This window comes from Primulina eburnea, chromosome 14 (assembly GCF_022965805.1).
Source record: "Primulina eburnea isolate SZY01 chromosome 14, ASM2296580v1, whole genome shotgun sequence".
In the NCBI taxonomy this organism is placed as follows: Eukaryota; Viridiplantae; Streptophyta; class Magnoliopsida; order Lamiales; family Gesneriaceae; genus Primulina; species Primulina eburnea.
This window is the reverse complement of record NC_133114.1, coordinates 31,709,925-31,736,653: the sequence shown is the minus strand read 5'-3', so window position 1 is coordinate 31,736,653 and position 26,729 is coordinate 31,709,925. Positions and strand designations below refer to the sequence as shown.

Sequence of the window (26,729 nt, the reverse complement as noted above, 5' to 3'; positions counted from 1 at the left end):
ATAAATTTAATCACCATGTAAAATCAATGGCTGAGATTCAGTGTGGGATACTGCCCACAAAGTTAGGATCGAGTTAACCATTAATTTTACAAAGTGAAAGCATTAAAAAATTATCCAGTCATTAACAAATAAATTTAACATTTAATAAATAATTAATTAATAAAAATGTGAAATTACTTGAAATTTTTTTATTTAGTATAATTAATATGTAAATAAATAAATTATAATTTAAAATTTCATCATTGATTTAATTGTTAACAATACAAATATAATCGAAATCAATATATTTTCAATTCATCCTCAAACACAATATAATTATTTTTTTTAATTGATAAGACTAGCTTCCTCCATTACTTTTTTTTTCTTTTCTACATTTCATTACTTTCTTTTACTATAAAATGTTATTTACCCAAAAGAATTTAAATATTGGATGTTTAGGCGGTCTAGAAGGCTCGATTTTTTTATATAAAAAATTAAATTTAATAGTATTAATTTTTTTTAAATGGTTGAACAAATTTATGTATATTTTGTTGAAATATATACATATAAAAAATTTATGAACATTAATAAGTATGGTTGAAAATATAATAATGAAAATGTTGAACACATTTATGCGTATTTTGATTAATTTTTTATTTTATTTTTTATATTTTTATAATTAATTGATATATTTATAAGAAAACTACTTAAAAATCGTCTAAACAACTATTTAAGCATCTAAGCGCTATATGGTGGGTGACATGTCCACGGTCCACCACTTTTTAGAACTTTGATTCTCAGAGAACATTTTTATTAGACAAAAATTTGTGTGAGAAGATTTTACGAGTCGTATTTTGTGAGACGGATCTCATATTTTGGTCATCTATAAAAAATATTACTTTTTATGTTACGAGTATTATTTTTTATTGTGAATATCAGTAGGATTGACTCGTCTCATAGATAAAGATATGTGAGACCGTCTTACAAAAAACCTACTATTTTTTTATGTTCTCTGTTTTGGGAAATAAGATATTTATTTAGATACTAATAAATAATGTTGCAATGGTTTTTTTTTTTTTTTTTCCAAATTGCAATGGTTAGATTGAATTGTCAACAGTCTTTTACTTTAGTTTGGATTATTCTTTTGACAAAAATTTGTGTGAGACGGTCTCACGGGTCGTATTTGTGAGACAGATATCTTATTTGGATTACCCATGAAAAAGTATTATTTTTTACGCTAAGAGTATTAACTTTTATTATTAATATAGATAGAGTTGATTCGTCTCACAGATTATGATCTACGGTCTCACGTAAGACTCAATAAACGTCAAAATAAAAAAGAAATAAAACGAAGACTCTATTTTATTTAATATAAATTTTACAAAGATTAGTTTCAAAAAAAATAAATTAAAAGTAGTGTACTAATATTAATCCATAAAATAATTACAATGAAAAAGAAAATGACTTCATATTCCAGACGTAATCCACCAGTCAGTCATTGCGTACTTCACTCTCCTGCGTCGGTTATCTTCAGTGTTTTGCTATGGCGACGAAGTCGTTCGTCCAAGTCCAACCGGACTCTCATTTCCCGATTCAGAACCTCCCGTTTGGTGTGTTCAAGCGCGAGCCGAATTCCGAGCCTAGACCGGGGGTCGCCATTGGAGATTACGTCTTGGATCTCTCCATCATTTCCTCCGCTGGTCTCTTCGATGGAAAGTTTCTCAAAAATTCCGATTGCTTCAATCAGGTGTGTTTTTTTATTAAAAAAATCGACGTACCTTTACTCGATTTAATTCGAGATTTCCAAGTAAGGAGAGGTTTTTAGTGCTTTTATGCTCTCGTGCGAAATACTTAGTAGTAGATATACATGATCTTTGGTTGATCTCGTGTATTAATACTCTAATGCAGCCTCAGTGAGTGGCTTCATAATAAAAAAGCCGAAGTTATATGGGAAGCGAGTAATCTAATCGCTTGTTTTTAATGAATATACTCGATGTGAATAGCATCACGGAGTTTAAAATTTAAGTGTGCCGGAGTAACTCTATGTTTGAGAAAAAAACTGAGAAGAGGAATCGGAGTTTACAGTTAGATACTAAACCATTTACAAACAATGCTTGAGTCAATGTTCCCGTATTACTTCTAAATTCTAATTTGGTTGGAAGGAAGTTGTGTATGTTAATCTGCACTGCATAATCGGAATACAGTGTATAATCTACGATTTAATGCTGGAAAATGTCCTATGCAACAGCCTAATCTTAACAAGTTTTTGGGATTGGGACGACCGGCATGGAGGGAAGCTCGTGCTACATTGCAAAAGCTATTGTCAGGTGCTCTACTCACCTTCTGTATCGCACAAATTATATTTACCTGCCTTGCTAAAGTTATAGTAACATTCTCTAATTGTCACTAGATTTCATCAATTATATGTGATTTTATTGCATAGTTGAAACAGTAAATTCATTGTTTACGACCTGCAGTTTCAGTGCTTGATTGTTTAATCTCTGAATGCAGCCGATGAACCAAAACTGCGTGATAACGAAATTATAAAACAGAAAGCTCTTGTGCCGATGGTAAGAGATTCTTACTGCTTAAAAACTGCTTGTAATTAATAATTTGCTGTATTTCTGTTTTAATCGACAATGATGTGCCAGGATAAGGTCCAAATGCTTCTTCCTATTGCAATAGGAGACTACACGGACTTCTTTGCATCTAAGCATCATGCCAAGAACTGTGGACTTATCTTTCGAGGCCCAGAAAACCCAATTAACCCAAATTGGTATCGCAATTTATTGTCTTCCCTCGCAACCCATAGCTCTTGGGGTGTTTTAAACTCTTCTTTTTGGTGACTTATTTTTTTTAGGTTTCATATTCCTATTGCTTATCATGGGCGTGCATCCTCTATTGTCATCTCTGGAACTGATATCATTCGACCTAGGTTACAAAATCCAGCCCCCCTTCTTTTTTATTAGCAAACATAATTTTCCTGCTTTTTTCTACCAAAATAATTATTAAAAATCCGATATCATCCAATTCCGGGTGATATAACTGTTAGGTGCTTTTACTGTCTATTGCTATCAATCAATATCTTTAAAAATTGTATTTGAGGTTCTTAAAGTAAATCAGTGACTGTTATCATGTTTCGTCTAGAGGTCAAGGTTATCCGACTGGAAATTCTGCTCCCTACTTTGGACCTTCTCGTAAATTGGACTTTGAACTGGAAATGGTGAGCTTTCATACCATAGAATCTAACTTGATAGTTCCTTCTGGTCTAAATTTCAAGTGGACTGCAACTGTTTTGTTGTCCTGTGTATCCATCTTGGTAGATATTATTCCAACTGCCTGCTTTTTTAGACCTACATGCATGTTTTCTGAAAATTGCTGTCTTTTAGGCTGCCGTGGTTGGTCCTGGAAATGGATTAGGGAAGCTCATTGCTATTAACGAGGCGGCAGATCATATCTTTGGACTTGTCTTAATGAACGACTGGAGTGGTATACATACACTTTCTCCGTGTCTTCTTTATGTTCTTCAGATTAAATCACACTGAAATTGATTGATTTGATATATTTATTTCAATGATAATGAGAAGTTGGTTTTGACAGCAAGGGATATTCAGGCATGGGAATATGTGCCTCTTGGACCTTTCCTTGGTAAAAGTTTTGGTAAGAGTTCATTGCGTTATTGATTGTGAACCGTGTTCTTTAAATGAGTCAAAATTTCTACGGTGTGTCTGAGTGCTGATGTCGGTTTTTACTCTGATTAAATTGTACATCTTTAACTCTGTGGGAAAGTATCAAATACTCAACTTTTGCCATTTGTTTCCACTGCAGGCACGACTATATCTCCATGGATTGTAACCTTGGACGCTTTAGAACCATTTGCCATTGATGCTCCAGAGCAGGTGCTTGTTTGCATCAGACAGCGTGCCAGCTACATGCATTTTCCAAAAGCATAATAATTTCTGTAACGTTAATTGCAGAATCCTCCTCCCTTGCCATATCTCACTGAGAAGAAATCCAAGAACTACGATATTTCATTGCAGGTGTAGTCTGCTCTATATCCATGCATCGGTGATTGATAATACTCTCTCCTATTGCATCTTTTCAGTCTATACATTTCTGGAGCAAATTTTCAAAAGCTAAACTGTCAAGACTTGAGAGCATGTTTTAAAATTTTATACATACCGAAGAAAATGTTCTTACAAGGTTTCGATAACACCTGCTGGACACGAAGAAACGTGCATAGTCACAAGAAGCAACTTCAAGAACTTGTATGTCGTTAGCTTGGTTTCAATTTGACGATTTGTTTTCACTTAATGATAACAGTATTGTTGAGAAATTGATGCCAATTTATTTGCTTTGTGGTACAGGTATTGGACAATCACTCAACAACTTGCTCACCATACTATCAATGGTTGCAACTTAAGGCCTGGTGACATCTTTGGAACTGGAACTATTAGTGGTCCTGTAAGATTGAATTCTGAGATAAACTTGTAATGCAGTCATTTATGTTGCCTTCCTCCTGTTCTAACACATGTTAATATTCATCACATTTGTGTTTCTGCCTGCTTGTCAAATGGCCATTCCCCCACTTCAACTACAGGAACCTGAATCATACGGATGCTTGCTAGAGTTGACCTGGAACGGGCAAAAGCCATTATCTCTAGGTGGAGCCACTCGTACATTTTTTGAAGACGGGGATGAAGTCATTTTTACCGGGTGTTGCAAGGTTAATTTCCGTGGACATATCATCTTGAAGACGGGGATGAAGTTCACTTTTTTTTTCTTTGCTCTTTTCTGCCACAATTTTTCAGTTTCACGGAGTGATTACTCCTTTCAATTTCAGGGGGAAGGTTACACTGTTGGCTTCGGAATGTGCTCTGGGAAGATTAGTCCATCGCCTCCCTGAAAACTCAATCTTAATTAGATTTTTTGTGTTTGCTATCATGACTTCCATGTGTGCTAGGTTTTGCTGGTGGGTAGGCCAGAATTATCAGGGCTTAAAATGTGAAGATTTCTTAGAACAATCTTTATATTGCAAAAATTTCGTGGCTGTCAGATTTTTGTGTAATTTTTAAATAGTGAAAGCCTGCTGGTTAGTACAACTTCTTGTGACAAGTAGTAGTCAATCTAACTGAGTGGATATTCTTGTTTCTACAGAGCACCTAATAGCCCCACATGCGTAGACCTTTAGAAGCAACTGAAATTCTTGAAAACGAAATAGAAGCATCTCATAAAATGTTAAATTCACCACATCAAAACTACACTATCATCCTCTAAACAGAAAAACTGCATTTACACTGTGACGAGCACTTTTTGCAGTCCTCTAACCGTGGATACTCGCCCCTCCAATCACATCTCTTGTTGCATTTGGTATGCGGGCTGCCACCCTGAAGACACCCGTCCATGCATTTCATAATATATACACATCCAGGGCACCATCAAATACCATCAGATGGACAGCCAACAGAAGGCAAACTCATCTCCCACAATAAGATCAGCGTTACACTGCACAAAATCATAATTCTCGGCATCTTAGAGTTTCCACAAAGCCAAGTTATGATTCACGCTTTAGCTTGCTGGAGGGCTGGCCTCTCTATGTATACATTGGCGCATTTGAACATTTAAGCCATTTCTGAGATTGGTGGGTTGTTTTCTTGGATAGCACGGTATTTATTTCTCCTCGGTTTTGTCTATGAGCTCTTCGTTATCCTCTGCGTTGCTTTTATCTACATGTTTCTTTGGTTTAATTTATTGATTCATTTGATGAAGTGTGTTCGAATTCTCATTCCATAAATTTATTATAAATAAATATCAAGTATTTTGCCACCATTTGACCAATATCAGATTGAACGAGAAATTTAATTTCATTGGGTCGGCGTGATAATAAACAAGCAGCACAATAAATTCGACCATTCTATGACAGTTTCAAACACATAATAACTTCAGTTGCCAAGACACGAGAATAGTAATCGTTTTAAAATTTTATTCGAAAAGATGTAAATTATCGTTTTAGAAATTAAATATTTAACGAGTATCTATTTGACAAACAACATTGTAACAAGTACACTTACTGATGCAGTGGTATAACCCCTTTCCGAAGTAATACCTACTACCATTACAATCGTATATATATTTGTATATGTAAAAGAAAAAAAATAGAGTCAGTTGACCGCCAAACCAACCACCCTCGCGACGTCTTTCGCAAACGTGCCGACAGCGAAGAGCTCCGCCAGCCCCCTCTCGGCCCCACCGCACCGCAACAACGGCGGGAAGAACAGTGAAAATCCGGTGACCATCACGAATCCAACGGTCAAGGTTGTCGAGACAGCCATCGGCAACCGCCACCTGCCATTTACAACCTTCTTGACAGCAATCTCAACATTCAAGCACACACCGTGCAGCAAAAAGAGCCAAGTGATTTCCCAGGTGGGCTTCACCCGGCCCAGATAAAAGAATATGAGCTCGTGAATCAGGCCCGACACGACGAATGTGGACATCACCGCTGGCAGCGGGGCCCAGTCTCGGCCCATTAGCCCCGTCGACCAGTGTAGAACTGGAATGTACACAGTGGGGCGCAGTATCCGCGTGACCATGAGGTTCCACCGACGCCCCCAGAAATCTTGCAGAGAAGTCGAAAGGTATGGCTCGTTGAACTGCGGCTCCAGCTCCGCGCCGAGCAAGCTGCGAGCCATGGCTGCGGCAATGGCTAGCATAATCTCCAAAGCGAAGTATATGTGGAAACAGTATATCACCAGAATGATTCTTGGATGGATGTATTCCTCGAAGCTATATATTTTGACTATTAACGCCAATAACAAACCCTTCATCGCATAGTTTTTTATCGACCTATGGGCATATTTAGGGGTGATCGAAGTTTCATTTTCTTCGGTCTTCTTATGTGGGTTATGTTGGATGAGTTTAATAGGCAGGCAAGCAACGGCCAGGAATCGTGGGAAAGAAATTGAAGGATTGGCTAAAGGGCCTCTGTTAAAAGCGAACATCAACAGCTTGAAGTTGGTAAGCCAAGCGAGGAAGAAGGCGGTGATACCGCCGAGGTGCATGGAGTGCAACTGCAACGGGAGGAGAAGGAACAGGCACACCACCGGGAGGAAACAGGCGAGTCTGGAGACTCCTCCGGTTAAGATCTTACCGGCAAAATAGCAGTAGAACAAAGATATGTACGCTGATAACCATACCTTGATGAAGCTGCTGATTTCTCCTTCCGCCCAATACATAATCACATTCTTTATCTGATCACCCGCCATTAATTTGTGCGCGCGGTATGGTTTGTACGTAACTTGGTGGGTTGCTTTAATTTGATTAACTCAGGTCGCATTTAACGTGCAGGGCGACCGTTGAACACAATGGAGAATGCTGTTATAAGTTGGAAATCTATAATCAATATATATAAGATAATTTAAAATTATTACTAAAAATATTGCAAAAAATTCCTTCTGTCACACGTTTTTTTTTTTTGAAATTATATGTGTGGTAAGATCTTACCTGTTGAAATGAAGAGATGATAGTGTCCACGTAGATATTATCTTGTCTGCTAGTACCGACAGTACATAAAACGCAAAGTCGTCTTCGCTGGAAGTGAAAGTTATACTATGAGGCTTCTGCGAACGATTATAGATCACGAGTAGGTCTCATGTGAGACCGTCTCACGGATCTTAATCTGTGAGACGGGTTAACCATACCCATATTCACAATATAAAGTAATACTTTTAGCATAAATAGTAATACTTTTTCATGGATGACCCAAATATGAGATCCGTCTCACAAATACGACCTGTGAGACCGTCTCACACAAATTTTTGTCATAGATCACATGTTTTATATAATCATAATTTTGTTTCACTAAAGAAATAGAATAATTAGAAGATTTGGGCCACTGATGTTTCCAAAAATATCACCGCAAGGTTCTTATTAGTGGATTAGAGTCACTGATCGTGGCATTTCCCGTATGACCAAATTTTAGTTGCAGAAACATTACGCAACCAAGATTTGTTTGTCTTTCTAAGAAATAAAATACAAAACGATACCACCAAGAAAAAGAAACACTGAAAGAATGATAATTGGGTATTACAATCCAACATACTGAGCTTTGTCATAAAATACTCATCTCCAACGGCATAAATCCATCCTCAATCTACATGTCCATTTCATCTCAAGCATAAAATTTGCATTTAAATTGAGTCATTTGATATTCATGACCGTATTATTAAATCATCTGAATAAAGAAAACTCAAATTCATCTACTAGTTACTTACCATATAAATAGTACTAATTTCAAATGACTATTTTAAAGACTTCAAATATAATTAAATAAAATAAAGAAAATTCAAACTCATATGCTATTTACTTGCAATATAATTATGCTAATTTCAAATTTGAAATTTATTGTAATTAATATACTTATAATGTAAATGGTATTTTGTTTACGTTACATAAACAATGAAAATATATTTCAAATTCATGGATTTCAAATGACTAACAGAACCTCACACAAACAGAATGCTCAACGGGATACGAAATTGCAGGACTGTCGTTTGATGAAGTTATACAATTTAGGGTTATAAAACTGCATTAGTTACTGAAAAAACAAACAAAATATCTCCCAACAAAATGTAATAAACGAGACAAAATCTTGAAACTTGCTAAATAGTCTAGCCCAGCACACCATTTTATCACACGACAATCAAGTGATTAATAAAACATGATACGAACTACTACTAAAATCTACCCTCTTTCAGATATCAGAAACCAACCTCGGGCAATATATTTTTTGTCCTTCGCGGTTCGATCAGCATCATCATCCCAGATCACAGAGTAATGGTGGGAAAAAGTAGTAAAAATGACATTCTCAGGGCAAATGGAAAGATATTTGTGCTGTTGAGAGTTATTCTTGGTTGACTACCAGTCTCTCTTGATTTCAAATGTATAGTTCAGTTCCAAGTAGCATTTGTTATCGTCGTCAAGGAACTGCAAACATCATGTTGGCGAGAGTTAAATGATACATTTCCATATTGTTTACAGATTTCAAGTTTGTACTAGTACATATCTAGCCACGATTTATGCTGGCATGGCCATTTGGAGAGTTAGAATATGTGGCAATCCACTATTCAAATCATATCCGCATATAGGTTGGATTAGTGTAATGCAAAGAGATGAAGAGGTAAATCAGAGACACGTAGCTGTGTAACCTGTGTTTTCGCTGAGTATGATCCTCTAGCGAATATGCCAGAAGGGGTCGTCTCTTCGGGCATGTCATGCGTGTAAGGTTCTGCCTGAGGACTGAAGGTTCCAATCATCTCTTTCGTGCTGTCCACTGTGAAAAGAAGTCATTAGAAATGGATAAGTAAATTAAATATTTCACCAAATCCTTTTAGACTAAACGGCAATTTTAACATATATATAGAGGGAACAGAACCTTTGAGGCCAGTTTTCCAGACGGTGTTCTTGTACTTCAGACCCGATACAATGTTGTTGTTGACCTGGAAAGTAAATTTAAGGCGGTATCGACTCCCCTCTTTCAAGGTAAACCAAGGGCCCTTTGGATTTCCAGCTTCAGGGATTGGAAGAAAGATATCATCCCTAGCAGGGGATTTTATTGCAAGGCTCAAGATTTTCACTTCCGGATCAAGGGTTTCTACAATATTGCAGCACAGAGAGATTTATCAAATAACAAATATTCCGACACAGATTAATATTACTGTGCAACCGATACAGCAGAAGAGTATTCATTTGCTAATTTGCTGCTAGACGAATGGCAAAAGTAGCACTTAAAAATACTGCAATACAAAGTTACTGCAATAACCAACATAACAGCAAAACTCTATACATGTTCAACCACTAGAACTTAGCTCTGTACCAGGATGCCCTGTATGACGTTACAGTGCGGAGATCTATGCTAAATTGCTAATCCTCAAAAATGAAGAAAGCAGACCCGTGAAAACCGAAATCAACGACATATTTGACAAGGGATCTCATATTTAGTCTACATCCTCATCACTCAAAATTTTCTTGTGCGAGATCTACTAGAATCTGAGTTTTACATCCGACCGTAATGCCAAACCATAGTAAAATTGCATGTGCAATTAACGTGGATAAAAAGTAACAGGAAAAATTCATAACAATGTTAACAATAAAAAAAATTACCTCGGACAGAGTTAACATCTACACTCCCAAGAAGTTGTTCCTTCCACCTCCTTAGACTCTCATCATCCTACCCTCCAAAAAAAAGAACAAGAAACGAAAACTAATTACAAAGGAAAATGAAGGGCAATGACCATAATGATAAAAAGATTGCCTTTTTTCCCCTCAAGAAAATGAAGAAACCTTGTCTTTCTCGGATAGCTCTTTGAGAGTGCACTGAGGCCCCAACTGTATGTTAGTTCCAGTATCTTCCTCATCCTCATCCTCAGTGGCATAAAGAGAAGTCTCACTCATTTGTTGGCAAACCCTTCCGCCGGAATCAGGTTCGATTTCCGGGTCTGGGTTGTTTTCACAGGATTTGTTAGTCTCGGAATCGGGGTTGCCTACTTTTCCATCACCTTTATTCTCATAAAATCCCATGCTTTTGGAACTTGATACAGCTCCAACAGCCAAAGAGATGAACAGGAAAGAAATTCAATGACTATGTTCAATGGAAGAATCCCAAAATACGCAAAAGAAAAAAAAACATGTGCTTCTCCCACCACCCCACCAATGTCACAATAACGAGAACAGCAAAAGAGACCCCCGACAGGCACCAAAACAAAGCAAATAGAAACTAAAGACAAAAACTTTTATAATAAAATAAAACAAAAAATTAAAGAATCCGATGAAAGGATAAGGCCCCAGAGAACTAACTAGAAAAAGGACACCAGGAAACCAAAGAACAACCGAAATAAAATATGAGAGCAATTTCCTCAAGGGGAGTTTAAATAAAATAGGAAAGTGGTCATGTGGTGATCCGAGATTCTGCATGAATATGGGAGAGAAATGTTCCAAGAAAAACAAAAATGGAGAGAGAGAAAGAGACGATCGTGAAGGTCACTAACTTACTTTCGTTGGAGGGAAGTTCAACGAGACAGGGTGGACTTGAATATAGGCATAGGCATTCTTCCTTAAATTTGACTTCTCTTTGATTGGCTAACGGTGGAATGCGGCGTACGTGCACCCACTTGAAGTTTATCGCCGCTCAATTACCAATGGAACCGTTGTACTTTGAATGAAACGAGAGGGGGACTCTCTTCACATGGCCAACATTAATTTTGTTTCATTTTTTTAAAATAAAAACATTAAATTTTGTTGGTGCTTTCCATTACATCCTACCTAACTGCTTTTCAAATCGTGAATCGAAATTTGAACTATAAATTATTTTTGAATTTTTTAAATCCTCAATTATATATGAATAATTCATTTGTATAATTTAAATTAGTTGATGTATATTAATAAAATTTAAGCCGGGTCTCATTTTCTTTATATTAAAAGATCATATACTCATAATACTTTGTAATATGGTTGTGAAATTATTGAGTTCAATTATTTTGATTGCCTCAAATTGTATAATTATTTCTTCGATTGTTGAAATTTATCTTTTAATTCAAATTGATTCAAACGTGACCAAACCCGAATTTAAATCATCAGGAAATGAAACCAAAACCGTATCCAAACATTTCAATTCGAGTTTCATCAACTCTTTTATTTTGAATAGGGAGTGTTAGTATTAGTAGTATAAGATTATTTATGTTACATTTGGATCGAATGACATTTCAAATTCCTTACTTAAATCTATAGTTTATGTTTGTTTAAAAAATAAAATTAGTAGCCATTTCAATTCCCTTTTTTTCTCTTGATCAATATAATTTTTTGTATACATCTTACAAGACTTGAAATGACAACCAATATCATCAAATTCTTGTTCATCAATGAAATGACAACCTTAGACATTTAGTAAAATATCAGTTGTGGGATGACCCAACGCATATTTTAGATACATGTCAAATTTTGAAGTATTTTTATTTTATTTTTATAAAAGTTGCGGAAGGTTCAAAGATTTACTGTAGCAGGCAAATAGGTTACCTGTTACGGGATCTACCCGATAAGGGAACTTTCATTTGCATTGGCAAATGATGACTTCGTTAAATTGATTTTCTCCCCACACTTTTGAAGTCAAATCAATCGCAAATATATTGTACATTAACAACCTTTTCACTTCAAGATATTATTTAGAGAATCTAGTAGTTTTCTACGCGTCTAAACAATGATATGTTAGTTGATAATCATGCAATTATTTATAAGATAAAACATGTTTCTTCATATAACAGAAGGAAAGATTTTACTTGTAGGAGCAGATTCCATGAATACCGTTGAAAACACTTACCACAACAAGAATACCTAAAATTGTAAGACTTGCTGGTTGTGCTTCTTGCCAAAAATGGTCACCATCAGACCCACAAAACCATTTGCAGTTTTATGACTTTTATGAACTGAACAAAATTCGTTCTTTCACCATTGACTAAGTTCTGATATATTTTTATGCAAGAAAAAGAGTAATTTCTTGGCTTTGTCGTGTTGAAAGTCCAACACAGGATTACCAAATTGCGAACAGGGGGTAGTCCGGGAAAGAAATTTGAAATAGAAATCCCATCAAGCTCACATCCAAATTTTAGTTTGATAGCAACAGTCCATTTCCTCGACATATTATGAAAATTACAGAGTAACATTGCCAAATTCAGACTCACTGGAAGTCAAACATTTCGGTCCAGGGGCGGAGCTATGTAAGGGGCTGGGTTGGGCTCCAGCCCCACCTAGTTTTTTTTAAAAGAATAAATATGTTTTATTTGTTAAAAAAATTTAATTAGTCTCAAGGCCCAATCTGTTTTTCTCTATCTTTCATTTATCTACTGCGTCATATCTATTTCTTCTATATCAAACTACCACAATTTTCATTACTTTAAATGGTCGTAACTTCATCATCGGTCGTCAGTTTTCAAAATCAATTGTAGATCGGAAAGCCCACGACATAAGCTTTCTTTTAATACAAAATTTTCGAAGTTTCTTTGTCGTCTTGAAATCTTAGTGTTAGACTTTTTACAGCTCGTTCTTGTTGTTCTTAGTTAGATTTCGAATTTAAAGGTAATTTCATATTTTAGTGTTACGAAATTTGGGTATTTTGATTTTTTTGAATTCTGATAATAGATATATATTAAATTGTTGATTGTAGGTACTATATTTGAGCCGATTGATGGTATTGATAATTTTTTGGAATTTATTTGATGATTATTTCGAATTTCCAGATTTTGGGGAGTGTCGATTTTTATTGTTGATTATTTAGTATTTGGATGTTTAAATGCTATAGAAAATATAAATGCGAATTTATGGAATTTTGCAGGAATTTTTGAGCAATGAAACTTGTTAAACAGCTCTTCGTAACAAGATGGAAGCAGAGTTTTTCGGAGATTATATGATAATCTACATCGAACGAAATTTGGTTGAAAAAATTGATAATGATTAATAATTTACGAGTTTTATTCTAAGAAGAATCACAGAGCACTCCATGTTTTTGAAGGTATTAAATATGAAATACTCTTGTTATATGTTTTCATGAAGTCAATGTCTACATATTTTTTATTTTAAATTTTTTAGTTAATTATTTATTTTATTAAATACAGCATGGGACGAAGCGAGCCCCAGGTAATTTTGAATCCTGGCTCCGCCCATGGGTCTAAGTGACAAAGAATAGTTAAGCTTCGAAATATAGGACGTTGAAGTATGCATTTAAATGGAAGATAAATAATGATTTATAACTCTGGTAGAGCTTAAGCCAAGACGTGTAATCTCCTCCACACAAAAAGGTGCCTGAAGAGATACAGGATAAATTAAATAGGATGAACAAAAAAATTTGGTTCCAACAAATTTTACGTTGCCAAACCACAGAATTAAAAATGTGTGTGTGTGTGTGTGTGTGTGAGAGATAATTAGCAACACAATCACAGCACGCATGTCATATCTGCTTGCTTCAAACAGCTGTTACGTATCAAGTGCTTACTTTTGCAACAGTAACAAGAAAAAAGAGAAAACTGATATCTTCTCATTATTCTTTTACCTTCCGACCACTAAATGAACTACAGGAGGGAATATAAGAAGAAATTAGAAGATGATGAAAGTAGAATTGTAAGAAATTGGAAGGGGATAAGGACCTGTCGGAGAAGAGGCAATAAAACTTCCCGTTACAGTCGAGACTCTGCTGAAGAGAACTCCACGTGCGAATTGAGCAAGTAGCGGTGGCCAGATTTCGCCGTGCTCCCGCGGTGGAGGTGGCACTGTGTTTGGGTTACACGGGATTAGTGGACGTAGGCCTGCGACATGCGCCATTGTTCTGTGTTTCGACTGAGCTTGTGACGGATGACCGCCCCAAAATCTAATAGCGATTTCCAAAATCTTCTAACGTTTTTGGAATTTTTTCCTTTTGACACGTTTTTAGACTTGTTAGTTTGCTGCTAATTTGGATCTTTTTAATTAAATAAAAAATCGAGGAAATTAAACATAATTTTTATTTTATTTTTAGAAATATTTTGAAAAGTGAAACCATAGGGTTGAATGAATTTAGTGAATAGTGAGTCTCATGTGAGACCGTCTCACGGATTATAATCTAGTGAGACGGGTCAACCATACCCATATTCACAATAAAAAGTAATACTCTTTGCATAAAAAGTTATACTTTTTCATGGGTGACCCAAATAAGAGATCCGTCTCACAAATAATACCCGTGAGAATCGTCTCACAAAAGTTTTTGCCTTTAGGTGAAATGGTAGCATGAAAAAAAAGAGATATATAATTAATAATTACACTGAAAATGATTAGTTTGAAATTTAATAATATGTGTAAAATATATCAAATTTTTTTAGCCAGCCAAACACTTATTTAATAAATATAATTCATGGTCACATGCGCTAGTTTAGGCACGTATAAATGCATTTTGTTCTAGAACATTAAATGAATCAAATTTTCCAAAAAAATAAATAAATCAAATTCGAAAATAGTGTTTATAAATGTAATATGCTTAATATATTGGCACTGCATGTTATGAATGTGTCAAAATTGAGAGAGGCACGACTTCTTTAAAATTAAAAGGGTTAATTAATCTGCAAATTATATTAAATTGCACTGCAATGTCACCATAGTTTATTTTGGCAAAACAAGAAGATAGGCTTGAGTTCGTATGAACAGAGTGACTAATATTTGATCTCCATTACATGTGTTTTGAGGTGGTTGAGTTCATGCTCAAAACAAGTTAAAACTTTTGACAAGAATATTTTGTAAGCCAATATAGTTGTAGTGTAAAGTTTTAAAAGATATAGAAGGTCGAACAGAAACAAATGAACGAAAATAGTAAATCAAACTGAGGCATGTACAATATCTTTAAAACAGATTTGTTCTCTTTCGTATATGTTTTCCAAGATACAACAGGACAACCAGTAATAACGTAGCATAAATATACTATTTCGGGGAATTGAAAAAGTACGTGAATTTTATCACGGGTTGAAGCAGAACACCAAGAGACAAAGACACAAATAAAAAGGAAAGTAACATGCGAGTGTGAGAGGACTCGAAACATACATACATTTGGATTCCATATGGACAATCACATGCTTGCCATCCGAAAGACCAAAGGTTGCTCGATTGGAGCACCAGTAGTAACTCATATGGAGTATGGTAAAGCAGGTGGAAAGTTACATTTAAAAAGTTTTGGAGTGATTTTTCGAAATTAAAAATTTATAAAAATAGCAAAATTCAGATGAATCTTGATTGACAATTTTTTTTTTGCCTTGAACAATATGACATTTAACGAACTCAGATCGTGTTCTTACACTTGCACACAAGTCAAGTCTTTTCTTATGCAAATCGAATCTTTGATTCGCACGCACGAGAAATAGCCTCCTAATCAATCATGCGTGTACTTTCACAAAGTATAACTCAATATAAATTGACTCATGCTAAGATTATTTTCCTTCGTGAGATACTTTTTATTTCATACTTAACCACTCATAACATACTTATCTAATTTCCATTCAAAATGAAAAAAAACTCAATAGTCCAACAAATTTAGCCATTGTTAAAGCTCAATGCATGATATAATAATAATTTTACAAGGAATCGTGAATATAATAATAATGTTCATGTGAAATAAGAGTTGAATGAATCTATCAAAATATGATTAAATGACCTCGTATCGAAAGTTATGCAGATTTTGATATGTTATAATCTCTTTTGATACAAAATGACGTATTATACTGGAAAAATCAACTCTACAAAAGTGTTGTGCCTTTTGTATTCAAGGGTTCTCTCTTTTATAAACATAAAAATATATATAATATAAAATAAGTAAATGTCAAATACATTAAATACAAAAAAACATGGGGAAAAATAAATAAAAATGGATAGAGAAAACTATGCTCAGGCCTATTCCCAGCAGCATCTAAGGCCTCAAACGCTAGAAATTTCGTCAATGAAACACAAAAACGTCTTGTAAAAACAATTTTCTAGAACATGATGTGTGGTGGATCCCATGCATCATTTCAATTTCATGTTCAGGTGGTATCTTACAGTAACTGGTGCGATTAAATGTAATATATAAAATTGGTTGGTTGATCAAATCAATACATTTATTAAATGCAATAATCAATTACCTAGATCACATCGATCGAAGCTTAAAATCGAGCACCGCATTGAAATTCATTCCATGCAAGTGGATACCCGTCCGACCATTTCACACGTGGAATCATATCAGTGGCTCCTGCCAAGAAATCCGTGGGCCCATCCACCGCCCTTCCTTCATATTTCAATCAACTTTTTTACCTTCACATTCACCCACGGAGGAAATATGTTCCAGGGGAATCTGCGTGTCAGTGTGTGTCTTTGGTCTGACGTGGCGCTACTGAAGCGCCACGCGTGCGGGCCCCATGTCACGAGTGTACTATATCTAAAGCATCCGATGGGTCCCATAAAGGATTCATCAAACGGCAGAACTAGAACCGAATGGTGAGACCACGTCAGTACCCTTTGATTTGATTTGATTTGATTTGATTGCCTTCCTGTTAACAATCTTTCTTTTTTTTTATAAAAAAAACATATAAATATAAAATAATTATTTAATAAAATAATGACTTAGATGAGACATTAATTGATAATATATTTGTATTTCATGGAATATTTAACTCAAATTCTACGATAAATCATATGTATAAATCGATATGTTATTTATATATATTGATTTATAATATCTTTATCATACATATTTCTGGATCTTATCTCATCATTACATATGAATTAGTCGTTTCGCTTCATGCATGTTTGGCTCAATGTGGATGAACTATATATGAAGCTCTTCCTGTTCCGACAGAACAAGCATTGTGCCACTAAGACCACATGATATGAAAATGGTCCATCATTTCAATTCATATGTAATATTTCATGTACTCTAATTCAAAAGACCCTATATTCACTCCGGTGAAAATAGAGCGACAGATTAAAAAAAAAAAGTAAGAAAAAAGAAGACTATAATTGCTATGTATCTGTCCTCTATAAGATTGGCTTAACATGACAGCGTGATGAGGATGATGGTTGCCCACATGCCATACCGCACAAAACACAGAATAAGCTATTCAAGAAAAATAAAAAAGGGATGTGAAGAGGGTAATGTGATTTGGCCTCCACCATGTGCATTTGCCTATTCAAAAGCACCCTTCCTTTTGTATTATAATATATCATAATCTATCCACTATGGTAATAAATCTGAGTGTGGGATCAATAGCTAACATAAAAAAATATTATTAATAACTAAAAGATATGAGCAAAGGAAGGAGATTGAATGGGTTGTTACAAACCCCAAATCAAAACTCGTACACATATAATAAGTGAATTGTGTGTGACCGATGAGATTATGGTTTAGTATATTAAGTACATACCACAAAAGTACGGAATGAAATATATCCTTGACTAGACTACATGCTATAATTCTTATTACATTATATAATCGATCCTTAATTTTTATACAACAGCGTATTCTTATTCTTATACGTATAATTTTATGTAACAACAATAAATGATAGTGGCCAACACTTGTCTACTTTTTAATATTCTTTTCATTTTCATGTGAAGCGGACCTTTTACAACCAGGATTCACCAACATTTCCTCACTTGCCTACATATATATTTTTTTCTTACTTTTTGGCTTCTCCCATTTCTCTATCATTATTTACATTTGGTATTGGGGTGTAAATCCCCCTATAAATACTCCCTCAAACCCGTTGTTTCATAACACCAAATAATCACAAACAAAGCTACTGCGGTTCATCTCTTCTCTGACCTTTACCATCTCCTACTTGTTCCATTCTTTCACACACTTTCCAAAAGCACAATGGCTACAGCTGAGGTATTGGATTTCAAACTTTTTCACCATTTGAATCGAACTACCTTTGTTTAAGTTTGCATGCGTGCAAGGATTCAACACTTCATGAGTGTGGTCTTGAATCTTGATCTTGCCGTCTCGTGAATTTAAGAAAGCATAACAGCTGCATTAGCTGTTTATATGATCAAATCATATGTCAATCCAGATTGGGATATTTGTCGATAAGAAAATCATGTCATGGTTTGTGATCGAAGTAGTGATCCCTTTGATCTATATATATATATGATCAGATTTTCTTTTGAGTTGCCTTTTATATAATTCACAGACAACAATATTGGTGTTTATGCAGGTGGAGTCAATTCTGGTCCCAGTTTCAGAGTCTGTTCCAACGGAGGATGTGATCACCACCACAGACAAAGCGGCGGAGGAAGTACCACCAACGGAACTAACAGAAACCAAAGAAGCTGCAACACCGGTGGAGGAACCAGCTGCTCCTGAAGCAGAACCTAAGAAAGACGTTGCAGATGATCAGCCAGCAGCAGAAGCTGTAGAGGAAGAAGTTTCGACAGAAAAGCCTGCAGAGGAAACAGCTGTTCCAGAGGTGGCAGAGCCGGATACTGTTGAGGAGACTCATGAAGAAGCTGTGGCCGAAGTTGAAAAGCCTGCAGAGGCAACAGCTGATCCAGTGGTGGCGGAGAAGGCTGCTGTCGAGGAGACTCAGGAAGAAGCCACCATCGAGCCAGCCTCTGAGGCTGAGCCAGAGGCTCCAGCTCCGGTGGAGGAATCAGCAGCCACGGTTGAAGCAGTGGAGGAAGTTCCAGCTCAGAAAACTGAGGAGTGAGGTGTTCAATGAAGTGGGAAGTAGTGTTGGATCCTTCCGGGCTGCGGGCCGAAGTTTGGTTTAAGTTTGTTGTCTATTTATTCGTATTTCTTATAATTTATTGCCGGTTTGATGCAAGGAAATTTGTACTTGGGTATTGTGGTTTTAAATCGGAAATCTATTTCAGGCCTTTGTTGGGTCCTAATAAGTACTTGGCCAGTTGCAAATTAAAGGTGTGACGGAAGTTATGAAATGTACCCTTTCTTTTTCCTGGATAAAAAGGCCTGCTAAATAATTTGATGCAATGTCATCATCCATCCATATATTTAAATTAAAAAAAAAAAACTGTTTACATGGATAATATATAAATTGGTGTGTGATGAAATTGCACATTCTTGTTATATTGCAAGTGATGGCACAGTCCATAAATGGTTGGGATGTATTTTGTAGGAACACACATTCACACACCACAATCTACCGCCAAAATGATAAACAATTAAAATTAAAACTTAACATTTTTATAAGTTGTAAAATCTTGTTAACCCCAAGTGCGCAAAATCTATATTTTATCTGACAACTAAAAAGGTAATTAGTTTAGTTCAATAAATGGGGTGGCCATATCACGGAAAAGATGTGCAAAACTAAGATAGTGAAAGGGATCACCCTAAAGAACAAGAATCTAGAAATGCTAATGAAACTTTTATCATTGTTGACCTGCATACTATCTCATATAAACAATAGACAACAGAAATTAACAATCTTTTATCACAGAAAAGATGCGAGAACGACATTGTCATGCATCAACTAGACTCTAGTTCCAAAATAATTAAAAGAGTTATCATCTATCATGTACAACTAAATACAAATCTTTATGTGCAGTTGCAAGCACAGTATCAAAAATTGCAGCTTGATCTCACCAAGTTCCAAAGCTGCAACCTACATGCTCTTGAGTAATGATATGAAGACGATCTCGCATCATGGCCATCGAAGGGTAAGCAGGGAAACATAACCGGTAAAAGCATGTGTGCGAGGAAGGCAGCCGATCAAGCGACTCGGATGTCTTATATATGTAAAGTCGAGAAGCCAAACCACTGAAACCTTCAATTGGTAAATACTTTATCGAGGTCCAGAAGAAGAGGAGTACCTTTTTCTGCTCTGCTGACATACAGCCGACAATCTGAAGGAATGAAATTTAGTTATATCACTAGAACAATAAGAGACTGCCAGTACATAAGAAACTTTTAGGCCATATACATTCTTGACACGTACCAGAAACACCAGACCAGAAAGAATATAAGTTAAACATGTGAGAACATGGGGTACCCACCTTCCAAAACCAGGATATCTGAAAATCCGTTTCTTTGAAGCCATGATAATCTGTATTTGCTTTCCAATCATCTACAGAAATTGCACTCTCACTGCCATACAGCATCCTGTCAAGATCTTCCGGTTCCAAGCAGTAGAAGAAAGATCTCTGGAGCTGCCGACTGCTCATTATATCAGCAAAACCTTGAGCAAAATGAGATACCTGTTCCGAAATAGCTACAACAAAGCGATGTTGAATTAGAGAGTCAACATAACGCTCCCTGTTTTTACTATCCACAACCAAGCTTTTCCCACCAGGACACAGCTCAACAATCTTCATTGATCCCATTTCCTCGATTTCATGAACAAAGGTTAGACCCAAAGCATCCTGATCGACAGCCTCAGCATCCATCTCCAAAATTTTCTTGCAGCTACTATATAAATAGGGGTCTGCATCTCGAATATCTTCTAATGAAATACCATATCCAGCCAACAGCGAAAAGAATACACGATCAAATACTATGCCAACTTGTACTCTGTGCATCAAGGCTAATGCAATTACCCTGCCAGAGAAACGAAAATATTTGAGGTGCAAAGGATCCATCTTGGATGCTGCAATCAAAACAAAGCATAGAGTAGATATCAGTAGTCTTATCATGAATTTATCCACATTTTAAACAAAAGAAGCACACGGTGTAAAATCATTTTCCAACTTGTTCAGGCATAAATTCAAAGTATGTTACAACAAAGAGAAACAATTTGAAGTCCAGAGCATGAAAGAATGATCCAAAAACTGGACACAAATTGGGGATTAATGTAAATAAAAAGAGTAAAAATAGGAGTTTTAGTGCAAGGTTACATATATAATGTGCTGCCGACACCCTGGGGCAAACAATACAAGATCACAGAATGTCAGATTGTTGCACGCTTCTTGATAAGCTGAACTAAAAATCACCTTGGCACAGTAAAATGCTGTAACATAAACTACAATTTTCAGAATCTAAAATCCTTGAAACTTAAATTGCGATGAACAGACAGTGCTGATTGATGATAACCTGAAGCATCTAATAACATATAGTATGCCCTAACCATTCCACAGAGGGAGTTCAAAACATATAAGCTCTTATGATGCCAAAGGTAAGCCTTCTAAATAACTGAGAGGCAACTTCTAAGCATTCATAAATGAATTTACAACTCATTTTACATAAAACCAATTTTTTTTCATGGTATGAATTTTGAAAACGTCATCAGTTTTTAAAAGAAAAGCGAAGCAAGAATGCCAAAAAAAATGATGAATCAAAGTGTACAACTGATCAACCTACTCTAAGAAAGTACAGAATTATCACGGAGTGCAAGAAATCAAACATCTATATCAAAGGAGAATCTCTTGGTTTGGCAAATCACACGAGTGAAGACGAGAAATTTAAGGTTTCCAGACAACCATGGAGTGAGACTTAAAAACTGATGGTAGGATTGAATGCCAATTGCAGTATTAATATGTTATAGCTAATAATAGTACAACATAGATCTATTAATAAAATCAAATGCCATAGCCAATAATGGTACATCTCAGAACTTCTAAATCATGCATCAATCCCAACACAAAATTTCCACCACTACACCGGTAGGTAAAATTATCGCTCCCGAATTCCAATAATTGCACCGACTTGCAACTCATGAAAATGAATATATAGCCTTGGCAGTTCCACAAATCTAGAACCGAATATCAGCCACTATACGGACTATAAAGAGTGTTAATGGTGTAATTCAATTTTTTTTAAAATCATACATCGACTCAAGTGCACCGTTTTTCGATTGTTTCTTTATTCCATATCATTAATATTATTTTCATATAAATTACAAGAGCAAATTGCCCAGAAGTAAGATTGGGTATTATTAAAACTATACACATATAAATTGATTGCACCTCTTTGATTTCAAAATAGTGCAATTTATATTAATATGACGTTTTCCACTGGCTCAAGTGATTACCTTTCCTCCGCAATGCATGTATAGTGAATTGGGTCGCACAGTGTAACAGCACAATCTCAACCCTCAGGCTCAAGATTGGACTTAGTCTTGTATAGTTACTACAGAGGCTTTTCTACTGTTATGGTTCACATATAGCAGGTAGAGCTATTCGCTACATTTTATTTCACGTTCATCAGGTAACCAAGGTGTTTTCACATGATTTCCTACACACCGAGTAGGGATTGGACTTTTTGATTATACATCAAACTAATCCAAAAGCCAACAACCACAACCTTGAAAGTTCAGAAAATGGCTACTTATTCTGTCTCGGTTCATTATTCTAGTACAACTAAAATGATTTGTCAACAGTAATTAGCACGTATAAAGAGGAAAATTACAAAGTGTGATGTTACATAGCTCTATTTTGCTGCCATTTACTAGCAATATATGTGCGTGTCTGTGTCTGTGTCTCTCTGTGTGTGTGTGTGTGTGTCAAAGTTGGGAAAAAACAAGGTGCACTGTAAATGGCCAAGAATCCTCATGCATAGAGTGAACAAAGACATGCCTGGATTTGGAAAGAACCTTCGACAATCGTTGGGGCAAGCCAAAAAGAGAGCATTTTGAGGGTTGAATATCGCTTGACATACCAAGAAAAACCACTCTCGTAGCACACCAGGACCTGTTGCCTCCTCATTCTTAAACTCCATGAATAAACCAGCACGTAAAGATTCTGCATCTGCATTTGCAATGTACTCAAATGATTCTGACAACAAATGCATTCGGTCAATGAGCATCTCATGCATCTCCTCATATTCATCCTTCACATCAGGAAGCATCATCATTGCTAAATGACGCCTTGCCTCAAAATTAGTCACCTCCTTATGCTCAAGAATCCACTTATGATCGTCACTTCTCTTGGCAAACTTAACAATGAGGTAACACAGTGCAATCTTCCTATGCTTCATGATCTCCCAAAACTCCTCTACGCAGCCAAAAAAAACTTTTGAAATACAATTAAGCTCCTTCAGAATAGCTAGGTATTGGCACCATCCAAAGAAAAGAGTGTCAGGGTCCAGTTTCATCATCAAGTTCACATGTTCCTCAACTTTACCCAAGCACTTATCCATTTCCCTCAACAAGTCAACAAAAATCCCATGCAAAAGAGCAATCTCCTTAGCGTAACACACTGGGAAATCATGGAGTTCCACACATAAGGGAACTTTAATAGGCCCACAGTAGCCATCGTGCCTCGTGATCTCATTGCTCACAGGAACCACAATTGCTGTGAAATCCCTCACATCACTCAAAGAAGGCCCCACAAATGAGCTTGATTCCATACTCAAAGCCAAATCACGCAATAGCTTGGCGGCCAATTCACTAACAAAAGGGAATATGTCACGAAGTCCAATCAATCCCTTATTTTCTCCTATTTCGATGCATTCCACTATGCCTGCCAAACTACCACGACATAACATATACAAGGGATCACCAGTTCCAGCTGCCCTACTCAACGACCTACAGAAGTCTAAAATTATGGGCACGCATTGATGATATGTATGCTTAGGCAAAACATTCTTACTGGAACTAATAAACTGTCTGATGGCATCTTCCGCAGTATCCCTATTAGGTTTATGGCAAGACATATATAGCATCACCAGCGCAGCTGGTGCAGAGGACGCAGTAAAAATCTGCAGGTGTCCATAGGCTTGGTCGGACTCTGGGTGCGGCGTCATAGTCAAGAACTCCAGGAGCATCGATTTCACAGTTTTGGTGCGAGGCACCGAAAGAATGGGTGCCGGAGGATTGTTCTTGTAGAGAGAGAAAATCAAAGAAACGACATCGTTGATCAGCTGCCAGGCCTGGGGGTGCTCAGTGCTCCGCATCCGGCCAACCAAATTCAAACTCGCATCTTTTTGAACCTCGCACTCGGCCAAAGTCTGTTCCCACTGCAACTGCTTGCCACGGTAAATCAGTCGCTGTTCGATGACGGGCAAACCGGTGATCGACTGGATTTTCTCATGAATCGATTTGATTGTGTCGGTGCACTGCGCCTGGAGCACTAGGGTTCGGTCGGAAAGCATACGGACAAAGAATTGGAGACGGGAGGAGCCGTCGGCGGATGATCGGGTACGGGAGGAGTGGGCGGAATCGGATGACGAGGGGAGAACGGTCTGGTCCTTTCTCATCCTTGTAGGGTTTACAAAGAAAACAACGTTGTCTGCATAATCGTCAAGCTTGCGCTTAGAGAGAGACGACGACATTTGAGGGCAAGAACTAGGGGGGTTTCACGGCGGGCCTGTGCCCATGGAATCCGAACCCCCGTCCGCCGCAGGAAGAAAAGCCACCTCTTTTGCAGCGCGGATATTGAGTAGAAATTGCCAAAGAATTTACAAGGAAACTAGTGCGCGTGTGTGTCTCGGTGTGTGAAAACAGGAGAGTGACGAAGGTTTGGCAGTCAGTGGGCTGTATATGTATGTATTGAAACGCAACGCTATCTGGGCGAAATTACCCATTTAGACATTCATTCCCGCGGATACTTTTGTCCTTTTGGGTCACCCTTAATAATTATGCAATAAATAATAATAAAAATAATTAATCATTTTTTTAAATTTTCTTTCTTCACTTCCGAAGAATTATATGTTTTAAATCAAAATTGAATTAATATACACGTACGTAATTCGTAGCTATTATCATATTTCTTCAGATAACGTTTTCAGGAATTATATGACTTAAAAAAACAATAATCTTTTGACATGTATATACGAAAAGATTCTTTTGGCAATTATTTAAAATTAGTTAAAATACAAAAATTTGGGTCAAATTAGATTATTGGGTGGGCCTTAACAGAAAATATATGTGCTACTTCATATCAAATATCCGACTCTTGCAAACTAGGAAACGAACTAAAGCCCAATCGAGAAATTGGGTCGAATTAGGAAAAAAGTCTTGATCCACAAGCTTTGAGCCCAAATATAAAAAAAAAAGTTTGTATAAAGACGAATGACGTACACACGTGTTTTTTGTTTTTTTGAACGATTGTACACTAGCCATTATATATACTAGTACAACGACGCACACGTTGCGTGTTTGTACGATATGTTTTTATAATTTATTTGATTTATATTTAAATGAAGATCAAAATATATTTATAAGAAATAATGAGTGGCTACATTATAATTTTGATATATGAACTAAAAAATAAATTAAAAAAGAATAAAAAAGACCCAAGTAAAAATTGAACCTACAACCTCATGATTAAGAAACATAGGCTTTATCCACTAAACTACATATGACTTGCTTTATTTTTTAACACTTTATTAATATATATAATTAGTAATGTAGAGAGTGGAGGTGAAGGATATTTTAGGTATTTTAAAAAACAGACCAAGAAAGTTACTCTAACCTACTCAGCCTTAATAAATAGTAAGAGATGTAAGTACATAAAACTAATTTACAATTCAACGAACGCAGTCCAAGTATCTGTACTCTGTTTTATTTTATATTACCTACATTATATTTATATATTTTTGTCCACTTTTTGCGATAAACATGTTTGATAGACTCCACTTGATGAGCAATATTCATTTTCAAAATATGTCAACTCGAACTTCTTTCAAAACTGTATATTGTTATCTATCAAGAATGTCATCTTCTTCTCCATATGAATGAAGCACAAGGATTGAATGTGTGTATACCATGAGCAATACAAATACTCAAACAAATAACGAATTATGTGATACTGGAAAGATATTGTTGCATCACACACAATTACCAATAGACGTTTTCTTCGTGTTTGGTCTATGCAAAAAAAATATTACTTTCTACTTATAACTCACATTCTTCCTTTGAAGATCTAAATGAATAAAAGCAACAACCAACAAATCAACTATTGCAGACCTCCACAACTTATGATCACACTCGATAATTTTCAAATGAATGAAAATTCTAATTTATAGAGTATCAAAGATAAAATAAATCTTTACGAATCTTGTATCACATATTTCAAGATAGAATAAATAAATGCAAACTTATATCTTCATGAAATTATATTTCAACATATTTACCATATCTTCAACAAATCGCAAAATATATTAAAACAAATATCTTCTTTAATTATCTATATGTCTTCAATATCTAGCCAATATTTTTGTAATTTTCTTGACAAAATAAATAACAAAAATTTAGTCAACGAAAATACCAGTCATTCAAAAAACTTGAAAATCTGATTTAAGTCCTATGTAACATATTGTTAAA

At 35.9% G+C, this 26,729-nt stretch overlaps 5 protein-coding genes across 6 annotated transcripts; 2 read left to right on the top strand and 3 right to left on the bottom strand.

The window, feature by feature from the left end:
• The first annotated feature begins 1,448 nt into the window (after window positions 1–1,448).
• LOC140812534 (fumarylacetoacetase-like) lies at window positions 1,449–5,081 on the top strand. Its single transcript, XM_073170830.1, has 14 exons — window positions 1,449–1,726; window positions 2,228–2,306; window positions 2,491–2,549; window positions 2,631–2,755; window positions 2,840–2,914; window positions 3,127–3,202; window positions 3,369–3,468; window positions 3,580–3,639; window positions 3,808–3,878; window positions 3,957–4,019; window positions 4,183–4,247; window positions 4,347–4,443; window positions 4,580–4,705; window positions 4,823–5,081. Exons 1-14 carry the CDS (start codon window positions 1,523–1,525, stop codon window positions 4,883–4,885), a joined length of 1,263 nt encoding a protein of 420 aa, XP_073026931.1. The 5' UTR covers window positions 1,449–1,522; the 3' UTR covers window positions 4,886–5,081.
• Window positions 5,082–5,978: 897 nt separating this feature from the next.
• Window positions 5,979–7,361, bottom strand: LOC140812052 (acyl-CoA--sterol O-acyltransferase 1-like). Of its 2 annotated transcripts, XM_073170228.1 has the most exons (2): window positions 7,176–7,332; window positions 5,979–7,101 (listed from the first exon to the last, which is right to left on the bottom strand). In XM_073170228.1, the coding sequence occupies exon 2, from the start codon at window positions 7,038–7,040 to the stop codon at window positions 6,141–6,143; it is 900 nt and encodes a 299-aa protein (XP_073026329.1). In that variant the 5' UTR covers window positions 7,041–7,101; window positions 7,176–7,332; the 3' UTR covers window positions 5,979–6,140. The 2 variants fall into 2 exon arrangements, with proteins under 2 accessions (XP_073026329.1, XP_073026328.1); XM_073170227.1 differs by having other exon boundaries at window positions 5,979–7,361.
• A 1,108-nt stretch (window positions 7,362–8,469) lies between these two features.
• LOC140812524 (rho GDP-dissociation inhibitor 1-like) lies at window positions 8,470–11,675 on the bottom strand. Its single transcript, XM_073170814.1, has 5 exons — window positions 10,321–11,675; window positions 10,141–10,207; window positions 9,413–9,631; window positions 9,186–9,310; window positions 8,470–8,964 (listed from the first exon to the last, which is right to left on the bottom strand). Exons 1-5 carry the CDS (start codon window positions 10,555–10,557, stop codon window positions 8,896–8,898), a joined length of 717 nt encoding a protein of 238 aa, XP_073026915.1. The 5' UTR covers window positions 10,558–11,675; the 3' UTR covers window positions 8,470–8,895.
• A 6,571-nt stretch (window positions 11,676–18,246) lies between these two features.
• LOC140813081 (uncharacterized) lies at window positions 18,247–19,413 on the top strand. The gene is made up of 2 exons (XM_073171507.1): window positions 18,247–18,403; window positions 18,729–19,413. The coding sequence occupies exons 1-2, from the start codon at window positions 18,389–18,391 to the stop codon at window positions 19,218–19,220; spliced, it is 507 nt and encodes a 168-aa protein (XP_073027608.1). The 5' UTR covers window positions 18,247–18,388; the 3' UTR covers window positions 19,221–19,413.
• Window positions 19,414–19,946: 533 nt separating this feature from the next.
• LOC140811870 (E3 ubiquitin-protein ligase UPL5-like) lies at window positions 19,947–24,928 on the bottom strand. Its single transcript, XM_073169981.1, has 3 exons — window positions 23,041–24,928; window positions 20,527–21,116; window positions 19,947–20,376 (listed from the first exon to the last, which is right to left on the bottom strand). The coding sequence occupies exons 1-3, from the start codon at window positions 24,734–24,736 to the stop codon at window positions 20,113–20,115; spliced, it is 2,550 nt and encodes an 849-aa protein (XP_073026082.1). The 5' UTR covers window positions 24,737–24,928; the 3' UTR covers window positions 19,947–20,112.
• Between the last annotated feature and the right edge of the window lie 1,801 nt (window positions 24,929–26,729).